Consider the following 27,596-nt stretch of genomic DNA (forward strand, 5'->3'; position numbering starts at 1 on the left):
GGCAGGAGATGAGGCAGAGGCCATGGAGGGGTGCTGCTCACTGGCCTGCTCCTCATGGCTTGCTGAGCCTGCTTTCTTACAGAACCCAGGACCAGCAGTCCAAGAACCACTATGGGCTGGGTCCTCCCCCATCAATCACTAATTAATGAACCCTACAGGCTTGCCTATGTGGGATCTTATGGAGGCGTTTTCTCAATTGGGCTTTCCCACCTTTCAGATGACTAGCCTGTGTCAAGCTGACATAAGACCAGCCAGCACAACTGACCCCTTGTCAATCTGACACAACACCTTTTAAGACATAACCTTTTTCCCCCCTTTGGTTCATCCTCAAGACTTCAGATTAATAAATATCACAAGTATAAAACATATTACAAAGTCCCACAGTCTACAGTCTAGCACTTTAAAAAATTCAGTCTCTGTAAAAGTCCAGAGTCTCTTTTAAAATCCAAAATCTCTTTTAAAAATTCAATGTTTCTTTTTCTTTCTTTTTTTTTTTTTTTTTTTTTTTTGAGCTGAGGATCGAACCCAGGGTCTTATGCTTGCTAGGCAAGTGCTCTACCACTGAGCTGAATCCCCAACCCCAAATTCAATGATTCTTAACACTGGGCTCCCATAAAAGAAAAAAAAAAAGCTAAATACTTTGTCACTTCAAGAGGGAAGAACCAGGGCACAGTCACAATCTGAACAAAGCAAAAACCTCACTCCAACAGTGTAAATAACTCATTAACAGAGAGGCTAGGGTCCTGCTCTCCGGTCCACTGTCTCCAGTCAGCTTGGCAGCTCTAAAGAAGCAGCCACTCACCCAGGGGCAGGGTACCCCGCCCTCGTGGTAATGTTAGGTGTGGCTGGAGAAGCTGCCCTGGGGTCTGTTCTTGGCAGTAGTGGTAAGCCTTTTTGTTTGTTTGGTTTGGTTTGGTTTTGGTTTTTTTGAGACAGGGTTTCTCTGTGCAGCTTTGCACCTTTCCTGGATCTCGCTCTGTAGCCCAGGCTGGCCTTGAACTCACAGAGATCCACCTGGCTCTGCCTCCCGAGTGCTGGGATTAAAGGCATGTGCCACCACCGCTTGGCTCGGTAAGCCCCTTTTGTGTATGCTTTGGGCAGGCTTTAGGGAGTGCCCTTCCAGACCCCACTCCCCTGAGGCAGCCACAGCCTGCCCATGGGATGGACCTGTAGAGCCCTGGGGTGACCCTCTCCATTTTCATGTGTTATTTCATCCCATCTTTCCCGACATTGCAATGCTGCAGACATTCAGCACCCTCACTCTACAGCCGAGAAAACAGGCTGACAACTGACCCTTCAAGCCACTTCCTAATAGGTAACAATCAACACTGAATTTACCTGGCCTGCTCCAGTGGCAAGGGCTTATGCTGATCTGGGCCCCTCTGTTGCCCACTCTTGTCAGTTCCCACTCAGCTGCACCAGGAGGGGAGGAGAGCCCTGGGGCCTCTGTGAACCCGGAGCTGGTGACATTTTGCTCAGCACACTCTGAGTAGTGGCTTTGGCATCTGTAGAAGAGATGAACTGTGTCTGAGAGGAATGCCAAATGGCGGACGATGCCTAAGCTGGGAATGGATCTGCAGGAGTGACAGAGGATCCCGTCTCTCCAGATCCCTCCCTTTACCCAGGAGGAAACAGGCTGGGGGTGGAAGTGAGGTCCCTGTACAAACAGCTCTCCACTGGTCTCCGGATACTGGCACCTGCAGGCCTCCTGAGGGCTGAGTGTCCTCATCTGCTAGTGTGATGATTCGCTCAGCTCAGAGTGTGGGAGATCTGCAGTGCATATTTGGAGGGCTGGCACAGTGCACCACCCGGAAGCCTCCAATCACCTCCGGGCATCATGAGTACTCTTGGTGTTTTCAGAATTCCAGGACTGTTGGGAGTGGGCAGGTCTCTCGGGGTGACTTCAACTCTGTGCTTCTGCTAGCACCTACTCCCAACATCAGCAAGGAAATCCCAAGGAAAGCTAAGCTAGGCTCTCTTCTGGGCCATTCGGGACTTGAACCTGGAAGATTAGAAGCTGTATCTGAGGTGGCGGCTGCTAGTCCCCTGCCTGTCCAGAGTGCCCGTGGCTGAAGGGGACATGAGTCAACCTTTACGTCAACTTTCTGTCAAGTGGGATTATTACTTCCGTGCTCAGGGAAGTGCCCACCTGAGGTTGTGCTAGGAAGACCACACTGCAGTGCTCCTGTGTGGTGGAGCTGGTGGTCAAGAGGCTTCTCCTAGGGATGGAAGAGGTGACAGTTTTGGCCCCTGAGTTCTGAGGTCCTGAGGAGTAAGAGGTAAGACCGATAGAAACCCTGCCCAATTCCAGCTCCTCTTCCTAATGTTTTATTCCGTTTTGTTTTTTGAGACAAGGTTTGTCTATGTGGCCTTGACTCTCCTGAAACTCACTCTGTAGATCAGGTTGGCCTTGAACTCACAGAAATCCACCTGCCTCTGCCTTCTGAGCGTTGGGATTAAAGGCGTGTGCCACTGCCGATGGCACTCCTGCTCATAGTGTCCCGCTGGTGCCATCAGAACCTCACTAACCTGATGCCAGTCTGACCTGGCCCAGCTCCAACTCCTACACATAGGGGTGAGTTGGGAGCCTTTCACCATGAGTTGCTCCCTTCCCCCAAACTCTCAAAATTAAAAGCAATTAGAGATGCAACCTGGCCCCTACACGGTATGACTAAACACTCCCTGCAAGAATCCCAGGAGAGGGCTGGGGAGATGGCTCAGAGGTTAAGAACACCACCTGCTCTTCCAGAGGTCCCCAGTTCAATTCCCAGCAACCACATGGTGGCTCACAACCAACTGTAATGAGGTCTGGCGCCCTCTTCTGTATATATAATAAATAAATAGATCTTTTAAAAAAATCCCAGGAGAACTCTCTTGTTGTTACAGCCATGCTGGTCCTGCCCCAGACTCCCTGCTCTTTCTTGTGGATCCTCTGTTACATGGTCTTTACTGAGAGTCACGTTGTTGACTGGGCCATTTTGAGACCTCCCCTCAAGACAAGGTCCCACAGCTTCAAACTCACTATGTAGCTAAGGCTAAAATCGAACTCTTGATTCTTCTACATCTACCTGGGTCAAGGCAGGTTCCGTGCCCTGTTTCTGGACATTTCCCTAAGGCCATGTATCACTATTGCTATAATGATCCTGGGTTTTCCTAAAGAAAACCCTGGGATTTTCTTCACTTCAGTAGAAATATAGCAAGCTTCTATTAGGGTTGGGTGCCAAGTGCTGGAAATACAGAGACACACCACCTCATTTCGCTTGTGTCTACTGGTGGTGCTGATGCTGATGTGGGAGGCAGGACATGCTTCGATCTCACTATTTGCCTCATCCCCCAGATGACTTCTTTCGCAAGCCTGACCGTCTTGGGTTTTCTGAAGAACCAATATATCCAACATCATCCAAAAAGTACCACCCTGCCCATTCTGGCATTTAAGACCCTCCAGAATCCAGACCTGCCCAGTCTGGCCAGTCTTAACCCACACTTAGGTCTTTGCCAGTACGCAGGACTCTCCCTTTCCACATGAAGTACTATCCTCAGGACCTTGGCTGTTCTTGCCCTCTCCACTCCTCTCTGCCTTAGGAGTTCCTTTCCATCCCCCAGATTCACCCACCTTCTCTGAGAAGCCTTCCTAAAGACCACTTTGCAAGCTATACTTTCAGGAATCATTTCTACAGTTCGTTACTAAAGACCGGTTTGCAATAAATTGTTTCTTCTTCTGCGGTGCCTACTTGGGTACCTCACTCACCGCTATTCATTGAGTGTCTTCCTATGCCTGACAGGCCCTAGCCAGCCCTGTGTTCTGCCTGGAGCCTGAATTATTCACACCTGCTTCTCGCCTCTCACCAACTCCAGGGCCTCCGCAGAATCAGAATCTCAGTGATGTCTGTCCTGTCTCTCACTTCGTTTTGCACTTTGTCGGAAAAGTGTCAGAAGGCTTGTAGACTGGGCTCTGCCCATGAACCTAGTCTGGCTTCTGTGGCCTCCTTTCACTCTAATAGTATGGTGATGATGCCTCAGGATTCTTCAGGGAACAGTAAAGCCAGGGTGGAAGGGAGCTACGAGAAAGCGAGGAGCCTCAGTCTAGTGAAAGATGTCCAGTGATTGCATTCCTGTACTCACATTGGCTGTGTGGCAACGCAGCTTCACCTCGCTCTCCGCGAGTGTCAAGCGCATCAGCTTCCACCACCCTCCCTCCCGCTCGGGCCACCGAGGCGGCTGGGAATCTTGGGTTGCCGAGGATTCCGGTGCAGAGTGCCTCCCCGCCAGCCTTGCCCCCTTCGAAGGACTCGTTGAACACACCTTGAACCCCACGCCTGAGCGCAGTTCACAGCGCCGCCCGGAACTGCAGCTACGCGACGCGGGCCAAGGCCAGGGGTCGCGCATCTTCGCCGGTGACTCAGGGCCGTTCAGCGGTGGGGTTGGGTGTAGGTGGAGAGACAGACCAGGGCCGCGCGGGGGCAGCGGACCGTAGTGGGGGTAGCTGAGCGTTGAGATCCAAGACCGACTCTGGCCCGTCGCCATTCCGCCCGGGCGTCTGTCTAGCCGAGGCCCCGGGTGCCGGGGAGGAAGGCCCGCGCTACTTCCCAGCGGGCGCGCTCTTCAGCCGGTGCGCAGTGGCCCGGGCCGCCCGCGGCGTCTGGAGCGCGGAGCCCGCTAGGCGCGCGAATGAATGGGCGCCCGGGGCCGCGCGCGCTCGGGGCTGAAGGGCATTAGGACCGTGAGGATCGCTCCGCGCTCCTGTCTCTCCCTATCACCCCCACCATCACCACCACCACCTCTCTCCTTTTTCTGCTCTGCAGGACTGAGCAGCCCGGCGCGAGCGTTAACAAACAGTTGGGGCAGTGAGCGCCCCCGCCCCGGCTCGGAGAGCACGCCGGCCCCGGGCCCCACGCGGGGCGCCCGTCCGCCCACCATGAGGAAGATCCGAGCCAATGCCATCGCCATCCTGACCGTAGCCTGGATCCTAGGCACTTTCTACTACTTATGGCAGGACAACCGAGCCCATGCAGCATCCTCGGGCGGCCGCGGCGCGCAGAGGGCCGGCGGGAGACAGGAGCAGCTCCGCGAGGACCGCACCATCCCGCTCATTGTGAGTACGCTCTGCGTACCCGGTGAGCGGCGGCTCGCGTTCTGCCCCCGCGCTGTTAGCCCAGGACGCGGGGCCCGGCCGGGGGCTGCGTGCCCCGGGAACCGTTCAGGCTTTGTATATGTTCAAGAATTCCTGCCCGTTGTTATGGCAACCTGTGCCGGCCCGGAGGGGCCAGGGTGCTTGGATGCAGGGAGGGTGACAGCGTGTGGGGGCAGGGAGAAAGTGCTGCAAGTTTGGTGGGCCCGGCGTGCGCGCGCGATTGGGAACGTGGCGGCTCTCGCGGCCCCGCGCCGCCGGGGCTGGGGACCGAGGGGCTGCGGGCGCCTTGCCATCCCCAGAAGGCGGCTGGCCCTGGAGTGCAGCGAGCGGGTGGTGGGAGCAGAGCGCGTAGGTGGCGGTGCGCACCGGGTCTCCAGCCTCTGGGGTAAAGGACGCCGGGTGGCGGCGTGGGTAGGAAAGGGTCGCTGAGCGCTGCCCTTGGCTTAGCGCCTCCTCATCCCAGATCAACTTGGATCCGTTTCTTCGACATTGACCCCACTCTTCCCCAGAGGTGTTTTCTGGCTTCACGGGGACCGGGAGAAGGCTTGTCCCGCATGTGCTCCCTCGACACTAGGGTCTGCAGAAGAAGGGGACAGTGTCTGCGCCTGGGCTGGGCAGTTCCCTCTCATGAGATCACCCTCCTGACGTCTGAGCGAGCCGGGGAAACAAAAGCGGTGTAGCACTCCAAGAGCCCCGGCAGAGCAGGGGCGGGGAGTCGGGGGGGGGGGGGACTTAGCTGCACCGTAGAGCCCCCATGGGGGCTTGAGGATCCTGCAGGGGCGTTCCTGTCTTCACTTCATCTGGTAGGCTGGTGATGGCTTTGTGTTACCAGGCCCAGCACCTGTTGAGGAAAGAGACTGGGACTCGTCGCGAGACCGCTGGGAAGGGAGTGTTCTTCCTATGGGGGCAGGTGACCTCTTGGGACACACTGCTGGGCAGGGGCAGCTTGGTGCGACCAGGACCAGAAGGAAGAGCAAAGAACTGTAAGGGAGTAGGAGAGTAGGGGAGGGCGCGATTCTGACCCGGGAAGATCCGAACCTGGGGGAAGAGGAGATAGGAGCTCCTCCGGAAGGCGAAGGCGCAAGGTCAGGAGTACTGATACCTGTTCCCAGTAGAATACAAGGTATTTTTAGTGAAATCCAAGAATATGAGGATGGTTCTGTAGATACCCTTCCACAGTCCCATCCTGCCACAGATTCTCTCACATCACCGGACTGAAAAAGTAAGCCAAGTGGTGGTGGACTGAGCCTTTAATCCCAGCACTTGGGAGACAGGCAAGCGAATCTGTGAGTTCGAGGCCAGCCTGGTCTACAGTGTGAGTTCCAGAACAGCCAGGGCTACACAGAGAAACCCTGCCTTGGAAAGCCAAACAAAAACAATAAACAAAACAAAACAAGAAGTCCAGTAGCCAGGACATGGCTTCCAAAGCACCTGCCACTGTTTGGACAGAATGGGAAACAGAAAAACAAAACAAAAAAGAACCCATACACGCTAGGGCCCTGAGATCTGTGTGGACTGGCTGCTTGGAACGAGAACAACAAAAACATTACTGGGCCTAGACGCCAGTGAGTTCCCACACTGAGTCTCGGCTACCCTATTCTTAGTCCTCAGTGACTTCACTCTGGCCTCAGCCTAAGGCCAGCCAGCACAGAGGAGCGAGGCAGGCTGGTCAGTCCCCCCACCCCCCTTTCTCTGATGACCTGTCAGGAGGTGGCTGCCATCTAGAGGAGGTGGAGGCTAAGGGTTGAGAGGTGGGAGAAGAGAGTGGAGACCACACAGAACCTTCTGTAGCCCCTGATGCAGGAGCCCGAACCCCGACTTTGGCTGGGACACCCCTGTCTCCTGTGCCTCTCAGCTGAGAGTCCCAGAATGGGATGTGTGTATATTGGGGACATTATTGGGATCCGGCACACATTTTGAGGGATGAGATTTAGAAGTTACGGGGGTGGCGGGGCACTATTGATCACTTCCCTGCCCCTCATTCCTGCAGACGACTTGTTGCTGGTAAGGGAGACTGGAAGCTTAGGGTAAAGTGTGCAAGGGAATTAGGGGCCTACCTGGGAGCGGGCGAGTGAAGGTACAGGACAAAAAGTCAAGAGTGGAACTCTCGGGGAGCTGAGTGGCAGAACCTTCTCTTGCTACTTGGGAACACAGCCAGAGCACTCTCTATTCTTAGGCTTTAGCCTGGGATGTCTCTTCTGCCAGCGTCGGGCCTGACTGCAGGCTGCACCCGACCGAGGTTGTCTTGCATTGTATTCCTATGTTGAGTAATTCACTTCCATGTGATTCTCAGCTGAATACAAGCTGCACATGCAGGGACCACGCTGGATGCTTTTTGCATTCCCACATTGATACACACAGCAAGACTTAATAAGTACCTCTTTGATAAAGGAGTGCAACAGGATTTTTGCTCACCAGGAGCAGTGAATGGGCTCCAGCTTTAGACCTCTGCATTACTTATCCACAGCTCCAACCTGACCGCGGTAGAAAGGCAAGGCGACACATGCTTGAGCATCTTCGGGAGGTGGATGAACCCTTTGTTCAACTTAAAAGGGGGCAGGTGCCGCTGAAGATTTGATTGCTCTCTAAAAGTTTTGATAACTACTCGCTGTCGACCATTTCCAAACATCTCTTTGTTGAGTTGGGCCATAATTTCAGATTCTTCGAGAATGAGGTGGCCAGCCCTGTTGTCAGAGGCTGAGCAAATTCAGACAGACATCATCACCACTCCCCCGGGAGCCAGAGAGCTGAAACCAGAAAGGGAGGGTCTGTTTGAGAGTCTGGCCTGTTCAAAGCCAGCTAAGTTGTTTCTAGACCTTGGAGAGCTTGTTCGGCCTTGTGGGATGTCGGCATGGCAACCTTATGGCCAGATTTCTTAGAGAGGCCCTTAGTCTCGATATTCTGTCTTGCACTCAGCCCATGTGTCACAGATTCTGATGCAAAGATTTGGTTGTGGAAACTGGGATTCAAGGGAGAAGGAGACTCCACCCCTCTGGTGGCTTTACCACGTGGCAAGGCTTGTCACTGCTGTGCTGGGCCAGGTGGCAAGTTTGGAAACATCCCCTTGAATCTACACTGATCTACACTGGCAGAGGCTGCCTTTAGATCTTTCAGGGAACTCCATTTACTAGCAGAAGGGGATACTGATGGCAGCTTTTCCGGTGCTGTTCTCTGAGAACTAAGACTCAATAAGAGTTGAATGAACTTGTGTTTTATTTATAATGTGTGTTCATTTTGAAGCTGTGGGAATATGATTTGCCTAAATGATAGAAAATGATTTTGTATTTCGTTTGTCTAGGTGCCATACGTGAGAAAGAGGTTAGAGAGGAAACCGCTAATACAATTCCCTTTTCTAGCATGTTCAGATATGAAGTGTCCATGGGTTCTATTCCTGGGCTATGGAATGTGGGGATAGCTCAGAGGCAGCCAAGGCTGGAGAGAGCTCTCACAGGGATGCCAGAGGCCCAAGGGCATAGGATGCATCTTAGGCTGCTGCTCATTTCCCAGTAGCCCCACTATCTCTGTGCTGTAACAACAGCTCCCACCAGCCAGTGATTCCCCACTAGGTGCTGGGAGGCCAGGAAGTTGGCTTCCTTCTGTGGTAGTTATATTTGCCAGTTCATCAAGCAGAGGAAGCTCTGAGGTAGAAAAAAAAAATACCACTTAAGGTGGACACGGAGCGGGCATTGAGTGGCAAGGCTGCCTCAGCCGCCCAGGGATCTGTCATGCTGTGATGGAAGAAACTACCTTGAGGTCAGAGGGGAGACTGTAGCCAAGCAGTTCATTATAGTTAGAAGATTGGAGATTTATGCCCGGCCTGCTTCTTCAGGGAACCCAGAGCACCTTCCCATGAGCAGCAGAACAAAGTCACAGGAGGATGGACAGACCAAGACCCAAGCCTTCCAGAAATGAGCAGGGACAACAAGCTTTCATGTGAGTTCAATTAATGACCCCCAGGGCACCAAATTTGATTCAGTTAGACACCATGCTGGCACTGGACAGTCTCATCCTATGCTCTGTCTGTTCTGACAACTGATTCAGGCCACTTAGTCTAGTCTATGTGATAGCTGCCTATTCTGGGTTACATTGATAGCCACATGCATTTGATACTTTTGACATTGAGCAAGTATTTCCCAAGCTTTAGCTCCGAATTCCCACCCTCAACAGCCTTGTGAGCTAGATGCCAACATTATGTGCAGTTAACACGGGAGTAAACTCATTGAGTGCGCCAGAGGTGTTTAAGACTCTAGATCGGCTGAGCTGGCTTTTCCCTGGCAAGATCCTGCTTGACTTCCCTACCTCTCATCTCTTCAGGCCTACATCCGTGAATTCATCACCACAAGTCAAAATACTGGGGGGGGGGGGGGGGGGGGCGATTGTATCTGTCCTGAGCATATACAGGCTTCTCTCTTTGTCGTTTTATAAATGATACTCTAGAAGGACTACTCACATTTACACTGTAATCACCATGTAAGAATCCAGGCGTGGAACATGGCCCAGCAGTTAGGAGCATGTACTGCTCTTCCAGAGGAACGAGGTTTGATTGCTTGTAACTCCAGCTCCAGATCCAAAGACCTCTTCTGGCCTCCATGGGCACTACACTCAAATTGCACAAACCCACACTCAGACACGCACAGATACACATAACTAAAAATAAAATCCTAAAAAAGAAACTAGATATAATAAAGTATTCAGAAGGTTATGCAGACACTTGGCCATTTTATTTTATTTTTGAGACAGGTTCCAATTATTTTGCAGTCTTGGCTGGCCTAGAATTCACAGAAGTCCTCCTGTGTCAGCCTCCCTAAGGGCTAGGGTTGCAGGCACAGTGTTCTTTCCTGTTGTATATAAGAGATTTGAGCTTCACTGGGTTTTGGCCCTTTGATAGGCTGGCAGAAAGACAGACCCAGGATGCAAACAGAGGCTATTGAAAAGGTGGGCGTGTGGGATGGTGTGTGTGTGTGTGTGTGCACATGCCTACAAGCACGCGGTTGTGAATGGATGTCCAGTGGCCACTGTGAGGTCCAGTTCTGCTGCTGAATTGTTTGTCTCCTTACCACCTGGGGGTGGTTCTAGAACCAACTTCCTTTGGAGACTGGGGTCCGGGGATTAGACCGGGCCAGTGGGTGCAGTTGCAGGGGAGAGAAATTTCTTTGCAGCAGAAGGTAAGCCTTTCTGGCAGAACCAGCCTACTTAGTTCGAGGCCCACCAGGGTGTCTCTCCACAGGCCCAAGTCAGCAGATAAATGCTTCCAATAGCAGCAGGTAGGGGAGAAGAAAAGACTCAGTGTCGTGAAATAGGGTCCAATTATTGCACAGCAGGAGACCTGGCACCCTGAGAAGCAGGGCTGGCCTGGCACGCTGGGGCTGGGAGGAGGGGGGGGATGAATAAAGGAACCTCCAGCTGCTGTGTGCTCCTCCCCTCGGTGACTTCAGAGCAGCCCAGCAGGGAGGGAGGGGGAGACCTGCTGGGTCCCCGGCTTGGCTGAATGGGGGGGGCAGGGGGGGCAGGGACACCCTTCAGCAAATGTCCAGCTCCAGACAACTAGCGCCTCCTTTGGTGTTTTTGCCTGGCAGTTTCAGGCACCCGGCAAATTGTCAGTTCTTTCTACCAGGGTCTTGGCCTTTACTTTCCAGGGCAATGCGGACTGGCAGCACCCCACCCCACCCCACCCTCACCCCCCACAACTGCTGGTTTAGGGAAGAGGCTGCAGGACACAGGTCCAGGCTGACCTGTGCCCTTACCTTCCGGGTTTCAGCCACGCCCATGGGTAGTCTGGTCAGAGATTCAGGGCTACCCAAAGGACTTTGCTGAACATCTTGAACCAGGAATGATTGGGAGATTGGGGGTACTTTGGGTAAGGGGACAAACAGAAGAACCTTGGGTGTTTTTTTTGTTTGTTTGTTTGTTTGTTTTTTTAATGCTAGACATAAGGCTTCTTTGGGCAACATGTGGCTGGCATGGAAGTAAGTCAGTTCCAGGGAAAGCCTCCTCTTGCTGTTTCATAGAGTTGCAGCGTGGCTCCCTGAAAGTCAAAAGCAAGTTAATGTGCTCAGAGTTGTGAGACCAGCCACCCTGGGCTCCCCCTGGCTCCTTGATGGCCCTAGAGGGGAGCTGGCCCAGGAGAAACTGAGGCTGGTGTTTGAGAAGGTGGTGCATGGGGTGCGGGTGTAGAGAAGATATGAATAGATGTCTGGGGGACCGCTGTAAAGCCCAGCCCGGCAGCCGAGGGGCTTGTATGCTCATCCTACTCTCTAGGTCAGGATCTCAGCCATCCCTCCCAGCTCAGACTGCAAAGATAAAGGAGACCTTCCCCTGGGCTCAAGGCCTCCTCTTACTAAATTCAGGAGAAAATAAGGCCACAGGGCCAGGCGTACCAAAGCCAGTCTACTGAAGTGCTGGAAACTTTGGCATCTCCATAAGGAACATACTCTTCTGCTGACCAGCGGGGAGCCATGTGGCTTCTTCTGCTGAAGGTGTCTGAGTGCATCTGGGATGGACAAGGGTGTACTTGTAGAAATGTCCCCAGTGGGCTTAGACCTTTCAACAATTCACAACCAGAAGGAAGCCACAAAGACCTGTATCCAGAGCATCATTAGCAGAAGACTGGAGTTTGATTGCCCTCAGGCCACAGCCTGGGAAGAAATATTGTTTAGAAAAAAATGAGTTTAGTCGCTAAGCAGTTTGGTCATCCCTTGGCAACCTTTAGCTTTTCCTTGGTTACACATACAGCAGATCAGCAGACAAAGGTAATGGAATCCCTAGGAGCTGCAGACATACCGAAGAGTGACAGGTGACGGACAGCCAAGGGCCAACCAGAAACAGGAATGACTGCTGTTGACCACACTCACTGGTCCAAACGCCAAGGGCATCACTTATTTACTGTCTTGACAGTTGTTCACGGTGCGTGCACTGTGTGCCAGGACTGTTACAAGCATGAAAACGACTCAACAACAAACAACAAGACAGGTGTAGTCTCTGCTCTCCAGGAGCTTGGGTCCTGGGGATGGTGCAGACCATAAACATATGGACAAGATGGCAGGGAATACATGAAAAATGAAATAAAGCCATGGAAGAGGGCAGAACATTGGGTGGACGGGGCCAGGAAGGGTCTCTCTGGTAAGCTGGGATTTGAGCAGAGGCCTGAAGAGAGAGACTGAGCCATGTAGATGTCTAGGGAGAGACAGCTGAGTGCAAGCCTCATCCTTAGCGTCCTTGGCTAGGACAGCCCGAGCAAGGAGTAAACAGCCAGAGGTGGAGGCCAGATCCTTAGGCTTCAAGGGCCGTGGTAAAGACAGGCTCAGAGATACATCCCCGAGTCGCCAAGAAGTGACAAATTATATTCAGTGTGCGGACTTGGTAAGTCAGGGAGCTCTGTCATTCATTTCAGAATCATTTTCCAGCAAGATGATCAAATCTATTTGTAAGTGTTGTTTCTTAATGTTCTATGGCTTGGAACACTTTGTCCTCAGAATGTGGGATTAGTGAAATACTTACATACAGTGTGTGGGTGTGGGTGTGTGGCATATGTTTCCAGCGCATTCTACACGCACTGTTTGTATGTGATATGACCTGCGTCCTGTGGTCTCATGGGTTTTGTCGTGTGTGTGTGTGTGTGTGTGTGTGTGTGTGTGTGTGTGTGTGACTCGTGAGGGGGAAGGGAGGGTACTGGTGCCTGTAAATGGTGCAGGAGAAAGGGGTCCTTGTTGAAGTACTGGAGTGGGGCAGGATGGGAAGCCTGTCTCTAGAGAGTGCTTTGTGTGGGCTGGAGAGTGTCTGATCAAGTCCTCCTTTGTTTCCGCAATTGGTTGGTGGTATTCTCCTCAGGTACAGCTGAGACTCTGAAATTGGTTTTCTGGCAATGAGGGACCTCGGGGTTTTCTCCCCTTCCTTTTGCCAGAGCCTCTGAGGGCTGAGGCTGTCCCCAGATGGAGAGGTGGCCCTTGTTCAGGGGCACCCAAGGCCAGCAGGACAGAGGGTTCCGCTGAGGTGTTTTCAGTGAGGTATGGATGCAGGGGCTGCTGCATCCCTTCGGGTTCAACTGGCTTCCCCAATGCTTAGCTGATGGATGATGAGCTTCATGTGTCCCTGGCTGGCTGCAAGGCCTTATTTTTGGGCTCAGGTCACACAGGTCAGTTGCAGACCCGTGACAGTCAAACATGACCTTTCAAACACTGCTTTCCAAGAGTTCAGTGTTATCTCTACTTTTCCCCTGTAGTTCTGGCTCCCTGCTTTTTTAACGCAGCTAGAGAGAGCTGCTGATGCCTCAGGGCCCTTCACTGCAAGAAGTTCTGAAGCTCTGGCCTGCAGGTGCCCCTGCCGGAGGGGACCTGTGTTACTCTCCAACATTGCCAAGTCAGTCAGCTCTGGGGACGGGAACGGGGAGCTGGGGTTTGTGTGTTGACAGGTTTTTGTTGTTGTTTGCATCTGCCACCTGCTTTTTCGTGTGGAGCCATCTTTATTTCCTTCTGGTGACATCTCTTTCTGGGATTGGGTTATGGGGCAGAATCCCAGGGGGGCTGAGGTAGAGCTCAGTCTGAGGTTCATGGAGAGAGAGCATGTGATTGGTCTGTCTGTCGTGGTTTTGGTGGCTTGGAGGAGTGAAGGGGTTAGGACGAAGGGCAGCACCCAAACTGTTCACCAACCCAAGACAGTAGATAAAGAAGCAACCAAAAGACAGGGCAAAGACCTCATGGTCCTGTAAGGAATTTCTGGGGAGAACGCAAATGGCATCTTGGTACCACCTCATGAGAATGTGAAAATTGGGTTAGGGACTTAGCTCAGTGGTTGAGCGCTTGCCTAGCAAGCGCATGGCCCTGGGTTCGATCCTCAGCTCAAAAAAATAAAAAATAAAAAAAATAAAGAGAGAGAGAGAGAGAGAGAGAGAGAGAGAGAGAGAAAATGTGAAAATTGCCAGGGCTTTCCCCCAGAACACTAGAAGTCTCGGGATGATGGCACATTCCTGGATGCACCCCAAGATTGCCAATTTTCCCTTTTTTGTTTAGCAGGATACAGCATGTGTTCAATAACCCAGATTAAGCAGAGTCCCTGAACCACACCTGAACAGGGACCTGGGTTGGGATTCAGAGCGAGGTTGGGGGGGTGGTGGGCCTGTTTGAGGGTTTAGAGTGGGGAGCCAGAGGGAACCGGAAGCCACCACTGGGCAAGTGGGCGGGCCAAGCAGTGGTCTAGACAGAGGTGGGACATCAGGATGGGGGCAACAGGCCGGACAAGAGTAGCAGGGGAGCCAACCCCAAGGTTCTGAGAATGTTTACAAGGTCGGGAGCACCGCGCCTCTGTGGAGGTGGGCAGCGCTACCTTCTCTAGACCCACAAGCCCATGCTTGCGTCGTCCTTGAAGATCACCTGCCACTTGTGCCTCTTGGGCACTTAGAATATGGTTTCTTTGCAACCGAGAAACAGAATCTTTCGTTTTATTTCATTTTTATTGATTTAAACTTTAAAACAGACACTGATTTCAGTTGTTGGAAAACTTTTGGGACTGTTTAAAAGGATATCTATATGTGGAATCTACATTTTCAACTGTAACTTTTTATGAATTCTCCAGACAGGCTATTTCTAGTGAAATCTTGGTATCTAAATTGAAACACACTATAAAAATATATATATTGGATTTCAAAAACAGCATCAAAAAAAGAAATTCAAATAACCTCACTAATTTTTTTCTTCTGTATTGAAATGATACTGCTTGGAGCTTTAGGACTAAGATAGATGTATATATCTTAGGAATCTGGTGTCTCTGTGCCAAATTCCTGGGACTGAGCCCAGGGCTTTATGCATGCCAAGTACATGCTCTATCATGAGCGGAGTCCCCAGCCCCCGCCTACTATTATTAAAATTAATTTCACCTGTTCCTTTTTAAATTGGCTACTAGAGAAGTTTTAATTGCTTGTGTGGCTTCTGTCCTGTTTCCACTGGAAAGTTCTGGGGCCTGCATAGGTTCATGACACTCTCAGGTGCTAGGAAGTTGTCCAAGGAAGGGAAGACAGAGGCCCACGGCTTGCTTACCCTGATTGCAGGCTCCCACTTCACAATCATCTGTGGGCACAGCACTTCTCTCAGCACGGGCCTTGGTCCTCGTTCCATCATTAAAATTAGTATTTCCTTTCCGGGTCTTCTAGGCTCTCACGGTTCGCTCCAAACATGGGTTTGGAAGAGGGTTGGGAGCAGTGGAGGGGGAAGCCTTTTACTTGCCCAGTCTGCTGCTTTTGGTGTTGCGCCTTTGTCTTGTCAGAGCCAGAATGACAGATAGGCCTCAGCTGTCATTGTGGCTCAGGCCCTGTGGACGTGGTGGCTGGAGCACTGTGCTGAGGACTCTGAAGCCCAATCCCAGCCTGATGGGGAAGGGATCGATTGGCTATGTCTGAAAGGGGCTGGCAGGGACTAGCTCAGTGTTATGTGAGGTGGTCTTTGCTGAGTGGTTCATCTCCACTTTACTGGATATGCTTTAATACACTGACCAATGTATCTGTTTTATTTATCATTATTAGTGTGTGTGTGTGTGTGTGTGTGTGTGTGTGTGTGTGTGTGTGTGTGTCTGGGGGGGTGTCCTATGTGTGATTACTGCAGTAAATGTGATGACCGAAGGACAACTCTTGGGAGTTCGTTCTCTCCTCCCATCATGGGTTCTGTGACTTGAACTCGGTCATCAGGACGTGCCCAGAAGACCATGGTGAGCAGGAACCTGCAAGATGTAGGAAGAAAGGGGCGCTCCATTTCCCCCTCCCTCTCTCCCCTCTTATTTCCTTGAAAGCAGGTTGCCGTGGACGGAAGAACACTTGGGACTTTCTTAGGGCTCTGACGAAGATGCAGCCAGGCAGAGTGGCTCTGAGCATTCCTGTACAAGCTGTTAGTGATCATAAGTGGTTGAAATCTGTTAGCTCGTATATTCATTATCTAATGTTACCTCACGAATCTCGCCCAGACTCAAAGGCTTCAGACAATCATCGTTTGTTAGCGTGTCTCTCTCAGCTTGTGGGTCAGTGCTGGAATGTTGGGAGGTCGCTGGAAGCAGCTGCTCTGAGAATAGATGAGGAAGAACAAGGACAGAGCACTTTTTGTTTGTTTGTTTGTTTTTTGAGACAGGGTTTCTCTATGTAGCTTTGCGCCTTTCCTGGAACTCACTCGGTAGCCCAGGCTGGCCTCGAACTCACAGAGATCCGCCTGCCTCTGCCTGTCTCCCGAGTGCTGAGATTAAAGGCGTGTGCCACCACCGCCCAGCCCAGAGCATTTTTGACTGCCAGTTTACACCTGCTACATCCCTTTTAACCCTCACAGCAGGCCTGCGAGCTGTGTGTCACTGCCCCCATTTCTCAGATAAGGAGCCTGAGTCAGAGATGGCAGGTTATCTGCCAACAGAGTCTAGCTCCAGAGTTCCCTGCATCAGGCCTGTGGAGACACCTACATGTCATGATGGCTGCCCTGTGATGTCACAACCCATAGGGGAAAGGGAACTCTGTCTGTTGAAGTCAGGATGGGTACGGGGAAGTAATTCATGGCACAATTGGTGGAATAGAGTGAAGAAGAGGTGATCTTAGGGGGGCGAGTAGAAGGACTGGGTAGGTTGGCAGGTCTCATGGACTGTAAGGATGTGAGAAGGTAAGAGTCTCTGCTGCTGGCTCAACCTCTTCAAACGTCCAGCCTCTGATGGTGGCAGAGAAAGTCTCTGTGTTCCTTAAAGCCCAGAAAGTTCTACACAGAAGGAGCAGGCCTCCACCCAGGATGGGATACCACACAGTGAGAAAACCAAGGAACCAGCTCAACATGGCAGTGAGATGGGCTTTTGACCACGGTGTTCCGGGGTGGTACACGACAGCAGTCCCAGCTCAGGAGGTAGAAGCCTGAGGACGAGAAGTTCAAGGTCATCCTCAGCTCTGTAGTGAGTTCAAGGCCAGCCTGGGCTCTGGGAGACACTGTCCCAATAAACAAACAAACGAAAACACACCTCCCCACATGATGTTAAGCTTTCCTATCTCTTTATTTTCTGACCCCCTGGCCCTCCCTCTTAGGAATCGGGTCACTGAAGAATGACCTGCTAAATAAATAATTTTCCCAAGATCCCATAGTTGGTGTGGGCAGATCAAGACTTGAACCCAGAAACCAATCTCAAGGCCAAAGTCCCTTTACTTCCAGTTGTGCAAGCTACATGAGAGGGTCAGCCTTTCCCCAGGACCTTGTGAAGTCTCCCCATTCCCTCCTCCCCTTGGTCAGAGGTTGAGAATATAGCAGAATTTCTCCCATTCGCTGCAAGATTGCCAATGATCGTTGTGACCACTGAAAGGGGCAGGCAGGGCTTTTCACTTCACACACACATGCACACGCACACGCACGCACACACGCACACACGCACACACACATACATGCACACGTAATAATAATTTATAGATAAAGAAAATGAGTGTGAGCTGGGCAGTGGTCGCACGCGCCTTTAATTCCAGCACTCGAGAGGCAGAGGCAGGAGGATCTCTATTAATTCAAGGCCAGTCTAGTCTACATAGTGAGTTCCAGGACAGAAAACACTTTGCAGAGAAACCCTGTCTCAAAAAAACAAAACAAGGGGCCTGGAGAGATGGCTCAGTGGTTAAGAGCACCGACTGCTCTTCCAGAGGTCCTGAGTTCAATTCCCAGCAACCACATGGTGGCTCACAACCATCTATAGTGGGATCTGGTACCCTCTTCCGGCATGCAGGCATATATATATATATATATGCAGGCAGAACACTGTATACATAATAAATAAATAAATCTTACAAACAAACAAATAAAAAAACAACCAATCAAAACAAAAAGGAAGAAAAGAGTGTGAACAGGCAGGGCTAGCCAGAATCTCACCATAGTTTGCCATTTTTCCAGCCCAGAGTGCAGAATACTTGTGCCCTACACTCTGCAGAACGCCAAGAAGAGTCGAGAAATAATTGAGCGTCTAGGACATAAGTGTCACTCACAGCTCCAGGCCTTCCTACGTCCCCACCTCCCACCAGGTCTTGTAGAAGGCATCTGTGATTGTCCCTGTGCCTCCTGTGTTCTCATGGGGCCCCTTTGGTTCAGTCACATTGGCATCGCTGGCCTTTCTGCGGCAGGAGTCCCAGAGGTGAAGTCCCTGTAGGCTCCTCAAGACAGAGGCCACAGGCCTGGTGTCTGCCTGGCTGGGCGTGAACATGGGTGGCTCATGGGCTTCAGTGTAGGATAAAGCATCGCTCCTCCGACTGCTGGGTAAGCATCCTTTCATCAAGCGCCTAGGACCAAGGGGAGGGTGCTCCCCAGTGGTGGAGCTAGAAATCTAGTCTGGCCAACACAGCTGCCCAGGGAGGCTGGGCTCCTCCTCTGGAGGGAGATGGGCACCCATTCCTTACTTTTCATGAGCTCAGATTTTTTTCTTTTTCTTTCTTGTATCTAACAACACTAAGAATACATAAGAAATACACAAACAGGAATTCTTTCTGACCTCTCAATTTCTTGGCAGGAAAATTGGATCAGAGAGGTTAAGTGACCTGCCCAAGGGCAAACAGCAATCTGCCAGGCAGCAGGCCAACACAGAGCTTGCCTTCCCTGACACCATATGTCTTTCTCTTAGGTCACATTGAGCTTGTGTTCCAATCTGAGGGGAAGCTACAGCTTGGAAATGACGAAGCTGTTTCTGAGTTAAGAAATGCTAACCAGAGACCAGTCCTGTAGGAGGCTCCCCACGTTGTCCGATCTGGGCATTTAGTGACGTTCTGAGTTCTCAGAGAAAGCCCCACCAGCACCAGGGGTTCTGGATTCTCCCTGAAGTCTTCAGAAGCCTTCCTAGAAGCCTGGTTCTAGGACATGAAAATCTTTTCCTGCCTGGTCAGGGGCGCATTGATGATTGTGGGGTTGCCTCTGCCCCCGAGAGTCCTGCCCACTGCTCTCTAACAGGACCCAGCAGGAGGAGGGAACAGCCCGGAAGGCTGCCTGGTGACCAGATGGACAGGGCGGGAACCCCAGGAAGGAGTAGCCATTGTTTGAAGGAACGCAGCTCCCTTAAGAGAGGAATTCTGAATCCAGCCTCCGGGCTTCATGCTCCCATTCTCTCCACTACACACTGGTGTTGGAAGGGCTGGCTGGTCAGAGGTTGCAGTCTATCCTGGCCTGGTAGCTTTTTCCAAAAGCTCGGCAACATGGAGATTCCCTCCCTCCCCAGCGAAATTTCCTGTGTACCCACAGCCATCCTGACCCTGTTCTCTGTTTCTGCTCCCTCCACCCTCGTGGACCAGTGCAGCCAACGGTCCCCGATCCCCAGGAAGAAGCAGAGCCACACAGTGCTGCTTCTAAAAGCCACAGGACATTTGCTCTGCGTTAAGATGAACCAGAATCATTTGGAGCAGGTCTGGCCTCTGCTACAGGGAAGCCTCTGACGCAATTGGTGGTAGGTGAACTTTTGTGGGGACGCTGCCCACCCTCATGTCTGTGGCTATGCTGTGTCCCCATGAGGAACATGGTCTTCCTGCCAGGAACCCCAGCACAGTGTGTTCCCCGGGGCTGACTGGTGGTGTGGCCCTTCATTCCTTTTGCACGGCCCAGACATGGCTAGTTCACATCTGCAGTTACTCTGAAATAAGTAGATGCAAGAGCCCTCTGTCCCCACAGCCCCGTGGACCAGAAGGGGCCAGGAGAGTATGACCAACCAGAACTCCATAGAGGGATTAATATTTGGTCTCTCTGGCATCGGTTTTTAAAACCTCAGCGGGTTTGAGTGTGGGCATGTTGGTAGTTAGAGAATGAAGGAGAGCATGCTGTCCTGTGGCTGCCTTTTGGCAGGAAGAGGTGGACAGAGGTACCTTCTGGCTTCCACAGTGGTGGCCCACTCTTTTTTTTTTTTTTTTTTTTTCTGGTTTTTTTCAAGACAGGGTTTCTCTCTGTAGCTTTGGAGCCTGTCCTGGATCTCGCTCTCACCAGGCTGGCCTCGAACTCACAGAGATCCACCTGCCTCTCTCTGCCTCCCGATGCGCCACCACCGCCCGGCTTCAACTCTTGTCCTTACTTTCTTGGTGTGGTTGTCTTTGGGGATAGCTGTCAGAAAGCCAGTGTTCCCAGCACAGGGGTGGCCCTGAGGCTTCCCTGCCCTCAGGTTCAGTTGCTCCTAGTTATTTTTATTAACGGACTGTGAACACATTGTGTTGACCTATCAGGGATCGAATGGGTTACAGTTGGAAGCCAGATGTGATGGCACACATCTGTAATCCCAGCACCCACAAGATGGGGGCAGAAGGACCGTGAATCCGGGGTCATCCTCAGCTGCATCGTGAGCTTGAGGCCACCCCTGGCTACATGCGATCCTGTCTTGAGGCCAGCTAGATGATCATGGAGGTAAAGGCAGCTGCTGCCAAGGCTGACCACCTGAGTTTGGTCCCCGAGATCCATACGGTGAAAGGAGCGAATCCCATGTGGGCACGTCCCTTCCTCTGATGTTTGGAGACACCCGGAGTTTGCGGAGTTTGCGCTTTGACCCGCACCTCTCGGGGAGCTCCTGGGAGGCAGTTATCTTCCCTGAATTCTGCACTTCCGGGAGAGGGACCCACCCTTCGACCCTCGCCGTGCCTCTCACCATTACTCTGCAGCAGATAGGAAGGAGGGGAGGGAGGGCCTCTGCATCCACATACCGGATCCCAGCCGCCCTCCACTGGACCCGCTCTAGAACCATCTGTTGATGGGCATTGTTGAGAGGCAAATCCAAAGATGGCAGAAACTGACCCAGGATGCTTGCTGGGGAGTGACAGACTCCATGAAAAGGAGCTTCTAGGAGCTGGAGAGATGGGTCAGTGGTCAGGAGCACCGGCTGTTCTTCTGGAGCATCCAGGTTCAACTCCCACCATCCATATAACGGCTCACAACTGTCTGTAACTCCAGTTCCAGAGGATCTGACGCCCTCTTCTGGCCTCCACAGGCACTGCACACACATGGTGCACAACAGCCAAACACATAAATAAACAAGCAAACAAACAAATTGATACTTAAAACATAAAATAAATCTTAAATAAAAGAAGAAGGAAAAGGCAGCTTCAGCCACTCAATCTAGTTCGAGGAAATTCATGAATATTGCAGCCCTGAGCTCACAGCAAAACCTCAGCCTGAAAGGTAATGGGCCTCAAAATCACCAGCCCTTGACATTGAGGCTCAAGACTGAAAATGCAATTTCAGCCCTCATTGGAGAGCGTGAAACACCCAGCTGTCCACTCAGGTCCTTTGACAGGTGATAATTCAACAGTGTTAGAGGAAGTTAATGTCACCCAAGAAGGTCCCCACAGCATCTGGGACCCATAAGTTCCCTGAAACACACCCAGGGTGCCTGGGATATGGTGACCCCTGGGCCAGGGAAGGGTTAGAGCCTCTCAGGCAGGAGACTTCTAGACCTGATGGTATGGGGACCTTCTTCACACCTAAGCCCTCAATTCCAGTATTCTTCAACTGAGAGCTAAAGGTGGAGATACTTTTTGGAACATGTGCCTGTGTGGTTATCTTTTTACTGGTCTTTCAAATTTTATGTAGGAGCTGGGTTTTTTGTTTTTTGTTTTTCTTTTTGAGATAGGATTTCATGTAGCACAGGCTGGCCTTGGACTCTCTATGTAGCTAAGGATGACCTGGAACTTCTGATCCTCCTGCCTCCAGACTACAGCTGTGCATACCACGCATAAATATATATTTATATTTGGTACTGGGTAGTGAACCCATGGCTTGGTGCATGGTAGGTAAACACTCTACCAATAGATGCACATCCCTAGCCTAGTACAGGAACATTGGAGGTTGGCCTCCAAAGCTTGCTGTGGCAGGGCGGTGGGGGCGCCCACCTTTGATCCCAGCACTCGGGAGGCAGAGGCAAGTGGATCTCTGTGAGTTCGAGGTCAGCCTGGTGTGCAGAGTGAGTTCCAGGACAGGCTTCAAAGCTATGCAGAGAAACCCTGTCTCGAAAAACAAAAACAAAACAAAACAAAAACCCAAAGCTTGCTGTGGGGTCTCAACTCTGGCCTTTCTGTGTATTTATGCTGGGTGACCCAAGAAAACCAGCTGTGTAGACATCACTTGTGAGACTGGGGCCTGCCCAACTGTTCTGATCATGGTCAGACATACCCCAGGATTCGGGGCTCTCTCCTCCCTCTCAAGAAGCTTATGAGGAGAGTGTGTGTGCTAGGCAGGGCCAGCGTCACCCCTTGCCAGGAAGACTCCAGGTCATGTGGGGCAAGAGTCAGACACCCTTTCTTCTTCACTAGCTCCCCCCACACTCGCTTTCTTCATCTGTGAAGTGGGTATTGTGGTAATACATACAGGCTTCTCAATCAAGAGCTCATGTTGAAATATGCACATCAAGTTGCTTTATAAGCCACCCCGGGGCTGCAAAAAGCTGAGGGAGCCATCTCCTTCCTGTTGAAGGTATTCTGGGCATGACCTCATAGACTCTGCTGACCTGCTGGGCATGCACCTGGATTTGTCTTCAAGATAATAACTGCAGGTGGGAAAGGCCACCTGTAGATGGCGTTGTTTCTGCCTACTACAACAAAACACTAGTTGAGTATTAGCTGTGAGTTACAGAAGGCTCACTGTACCCAGGCATGAACAAGTATTTCATACACAGGATCTCATTTTCTTCTCCCACACCTCTGTGGGATAGGTCCTGCAGAAAAGACAGACTAGATAGCCCGCCCTGGCTCGCACAGCTGGTATGAGGCAGAGCTGGGACACCCCGCTCAAGCTGTCTGTCTTATTTCTGAGTTAATGCTCTTAGCTACTATGCTCGAAATCTCTTCTTTTCCCAATGGGACTTTAGGGTGCTACACTGCTAAGCTCTGTTCCTCCTGGAAGAAGAGACCGGGGTCAGTGAGGGCAGGGCAGGGGATGGGAGTGCCATCCAGGGACCCACTTGAGGTGAACCCCTGATTGCCTCTAGATTCATCCCCATTCCTGAAGACACCAGGTAGGCTCCGCCCATGCCCTTACCTATGGGCCACAGCAGGAGTTTCTTTGTGCCCATCCCTGAGGCTCCCTCTTAGACCTATCCCCTCTGGTTCCCCTGTTCTCTGGGAGATGGAGAACGATGGTCCTATACATAATAACCTTTCTTATCCTAAACTCCTGAATGCCTCATCCTCTTCTTGGCCAAGGGAGATGGGCAGCTACTCCTGGCCCACGCTTGCAGGCCACCCTGAGGGGAGGCTGGCAAAAGTTTCCTGGGAACAGTGGGAGATGGTCCCTCATGGCCCCTCCAGGTCATGACAACAGGGCCTCCTAGGCAATCCTTTCTCATTGCTGAGAGTTGGTCATCTCCCTCTGAAGTGCTCTGTTTCCTCAGTGAGAGAAGAGAGAATGAGTTAGAGGTTACTGCTCATTTCCCGGGCCCTGAGTGTATCCCATAAAGCTGTGCTGGGTCTGCTCCAGTCACCACATGTAATCATCCTCAGGACAACTGCAACCGAATTGTTTGTTTGTTCAGGGTTTGTTTGTTTTCCAGTTTTACAAGGAGGAATCTGAGTCTCGGCAGGAGGCAGGTGTGTTTTCACTGATGTGAAACAAACAGCCAGAGGAGCCTGGACTCCACATCCTCAGCCCCCTTTCTTCCTGCCTGCCTGCCAGAGAAGCAGGTCCACTAGGAATTGTGTTGACTCCGATGTACAATCCCATCCTTCAACGTCTGGCCCGCTGAAGAGAGGGATTCATTACAGCTGCTTGGTGGAATTGAGCACCTTTCTTTCATACTATTTCTAAAGTGAGCTTGTCCTTTTTCTCCCCGAACACTTCAAATACAATCAGACAAACCAAAGCCACGTGACTCCATTAATAGTGGCTTTCTCCCTATCCCACACATGGGGCGCGATGAGAGTGTGTCAGCACTTGGTGAGAATTCATTCAGTTCTCAGCAACCTGCTTTAGGTAATGTCAGATGTCACCAGGAGGTAAATGCTAGCTGGGTGACTTGTATGACCAGGAGGGGATGGGTAGGAGGGGGCGCTAGTCTTCTAACCTCTCTGTAACCAGAGATTTGTGAGGCTTAACTGGGCTGTCATATGCAAAGTACCTGAAACAGTACCTGTATTCGGATAAGCATTAATTATCAGCAGGACACTTTAGGATGGGGCCATTGGAAGGGATAGCTTGCCTAGCCACGTAAGGAGAGATGGCATTTTAACACATTGAGTCCAAGACCACAGTTTATGTTCTTAACCATTGTCATCTCTTAGAAGCCCCAATTCCTTTATCCAAACAAACAAACAATAACAACAACAAAACCCAGCCCCCCAAACTACTTAGCTCATGCCTATAATGCCAGCACACTAAAGGCTGAAGCGGGAGGATTGTCATGAATTCAACCCCATCCTGGACATCAAAGTGAATCCCCCCCCAAAAAAATATCAAGCAAAATGAAACCCCCAATACAGCGCATACTGTTTCCTTTCCTTTGTGTATGTGTGTAGCACATACATAGGTGTGAGTGCATGTGTGTGTGCATGTGTGTGTAGGCTTGAAGTTGATACCAGGTGTCTTTCTCAATCATTGTCCACCTTGTATGTAGAGGCAGAGCCTTTCGCTGAACCAAGATTTCACCATTTCAACTCCTTAGCTGGATGGCTTGCTCTGGGGGTTCTCTGTCTCTGTGTCCTGCGTGTTGTGATTATATGCAGTCCTCCGGTCTTCCAGGCTCCCCAGGATTTTACCTGGTTTCTGGAGATCTGAACTCCAGTCTTCATGCTTGTGTGGCAAGTATATTACTTATGAGCTTTCTCTCACCCTGACACATTGTTTTTTTTCTCCTCCTCCTCCTTCTTTTTTTTTTTAGCTGAGAATTGAACCCAGGGCCTTGCGCTTGCTAGGCAAGCGCTCTACCACTGAGCTAAATCCCCAACCCACATTGTTTTTCATTCATTGGTTTGTAGGACATTTGAATTGTTTCTGTACTTGGGCCTTTGTGAAGAGCTTTGAAATTGCAATATGTTATGAAGTATTCCAATTGTGAGCAACCACCAGTGTCTACCATGAGCATTCTACCATTGTTGCTTCATGAAGACTTCCATTTTTTTTTTCTCCCCGAAGTCTTTTATAGCAAACCTCAGCTACCTCCTTGTACTTTCAACTCCTTTTCTAAGTATGTGAGTTTCTATTTAATGTTGAGTAGGCAATGTGCTAACAAGGATCCTAAGACCAGAGATCACAGAAAGGTCCCTGGTGTCATTGCGGAAAGTACTGTCGCCCACCCGCTGTTCCCTGTAGTCGTCCATAAGTAAGAAAATATGAACATATTGCATGTGACAGTGTTCATTTCAGCTTGAACGATCAGATCACCTGGGTGACAAAGCTGGGGATTATTTTGATGATGTTAATGGTGTGAGACCAGACCTAGACTGTCTGAAATGGAGGAAGCTGAGCACTCTCTGCTCCTTGACTGTGGCCACCTGTTTTCAGTGCCCCCCCCCATCATGCCCTCCCCTCTGCTGCTGTGCCTCAGACTGCACCCTGAAGTGTGAGCCAGAGCACCAGAGGAAACCCTCTCCCCTGAATCTGCTTTTTGTCAGAGTGTTTTGTTACAGCAATAGAGGGAAAAAAACAATAACCAAAAACCTAAGACACCATCTTATCTCACTTTGTACACAAAGAAACATATTACCCCATTGTTCTGGGGGCCAGGCATGATGGTTAGCTCTTATAATCCCGGAATTTTGGTGAGCTGATGGGAACTAGAGCCTGCCCCTTCATACCCCACTTGAGTGATGGCCAATCAGTGGCCAGTGTTTGGAAAACTGACTTAGTGCAGAAATCGATAAAGCCGAGCTCACTTCTTAAGGGACTTCCAGGAGGCTCACAAATTTATAATTGAAAAAGAAATACAAAATATAAAGGAAAAAAAACCACTTGTTTTTTCTTCCTCTCCAATTTCTTGGCCATAAAAACCAAATACTGTGAAAAAAAAAAAAAGACACTAGATAAAAGACTTAATATTTTTAATAAAGCAAAAATGTCTCAAAGTCAAATACAAACCACATTGTGAAACAATATTAGCCAAATGATCAAAGGAAAAAGGAGTAAGTTTCTTTTTTAAAGATTTATTCTTGGCTGGGCAGTGGTGGCACATGCCTTTAATCCCAGCACTCAAGAGGCAGAGCCAGGGGGATCTCTGTGAGTTCGAGGCCAGCCTGGTCTACAAAGTGAGTTCCAGGAAAGGCACCAAAACTACACAGAGAAACCCTGTCTCAAAAAGACAAAAACAAACAATCAAAAAAAAAAAAAAAAAAGATTTATTCTTAATTATGTGGGGAGGGTTGGGGTGGGGAGTATGGGAACAAGGGCCAACCTGGAGCTGAGACAGGAGGCTGAAAGCTGGATGTGAGGGATGGGAACCCAACTGAGGTCCCAGCAAGAGCAGTTCCTGCTCTTAACCTCTGAGCAGCGATCCAGTCCAAGACTAATTTCTTTAGTATATAAAGAGCTCTTATCGATCAATGAGAAAGGACTAAAACTCCAAAAGATGAGACAGAGGCAGGAAGATCAGAGTTCAGGATCATCCTCAGCTACTTAGCAAGTTTGAGGCCAGCCTGGGCTACATGAGACCCTATCTCAGAAGTAAAACAAAACATATAATTCAAAAGAAACAGATGTAAAGGATATGAAAGCGTTAGAAAAATGAATTTAAATAGCTAATTATAAGTGAAAAGAAGTTCAAACTCATTGAATATTAAAGAAGTGCAAGGTAAAACCAGATACAATTTCTTGCTAATTCATCTGAGGAAGTTCAAGGGTAATTATCAACACTCAGGATCTTGACAGCCTGGAGAAACAAGAGTTCTCCTACGCTGGTGGATTATTAATTGGTATGACTGTGATTAAAAAGCTGTTTGGCAACCTTAGCATTTTAAAATTTTGACTAAAAGAAATTCCATTTTTAAGTAAAAACACACCTGCTTTCCCACGAGACAGTCCCAGGTTACACCTGTGCTCTCAGAGGCCCCCCAAATTTGCATTTGCTTTGCTTTAGGGGATCAATTTTTGCATCACTTAACGTCTCCAGGCTTTAAGTCTGCAAATTAAACTGACGAGCATATGAAATGTACTAGTTCAGCAACTGTAGAGCTAAGAATGCTAAATGAGCAATAGGAGAGGCATGGGGAGGGAGCCTAGGGCATGGTTCATTTCATAGAAACAGTTCGGAAGCACACGTATTTGCAAAGGCACCGGTCAGCCTGAAAAGCGCAGGACAGACTGCTAGGTGCATTGTCTCTGCAGACAGCACAGGATGAGGGAACCAATTGAAGAGCTGCACCTGCTCCCTTCTAAGACGACTTCATGTAAATACATAAACATTTATTCTTCTCCTCCTCCTCCTCTTTTTCTTTCCATTTTTGAGACAGCGTTTCCCTATGTATCCCTGACTGTCCTGGATCTTGCTCTGTAGACAAAGCTGGCCTGGAACTCACAGAGATCTGTCTGCCTCTACCTCCCAAGTGCTG

General features: G+C 50.5%; 1 protein-coding gene across 2 annotated transcripts in view; it reads left to right on the top strand.

The window, feature by feature from the left end:
• The first annotated feature begins 4,184 nt into the window (after positions 1-4,184).
• Galnt16 (polypeptide N-acetylgalactosaminyltransferase 16) overlaps positions 4,185-27,596 on the top strand; it is a 75,594-nt gene continuing 52,182 nt past the window's right edge. The window contains exons 1-2 of one of the 2 annotated variants that reach the window (XM_036205971.1): positions 4,185-4,394; positions 4,803-5,092. In XM_036205971.1, the coding sequence (XP_036061864.1) occupies positions 4,916-5,092 (177 nt within the window). In that variant the 5' untranslated portion in view covers positions 4,185-4,394; positions 4,803-4,915. The other variant, XM_036205970.1, reaches the window with a different exon arrangement.

The sequence above is a fragment of the Onychomys torridus genome, chromosome 14 (genome assembly GCF_903995425.1).
Source record: "Onychomys torridus chromosome 14, mOncTor1.1, whole genome shotgun sequence".
In the NCBI taxonomy this organism is placed as follows: Eukaryota; Metazoa; Chordata; class Mammalia; order Rodentia; family Cricetidae; genus Onychomys; species Onychomys torridus.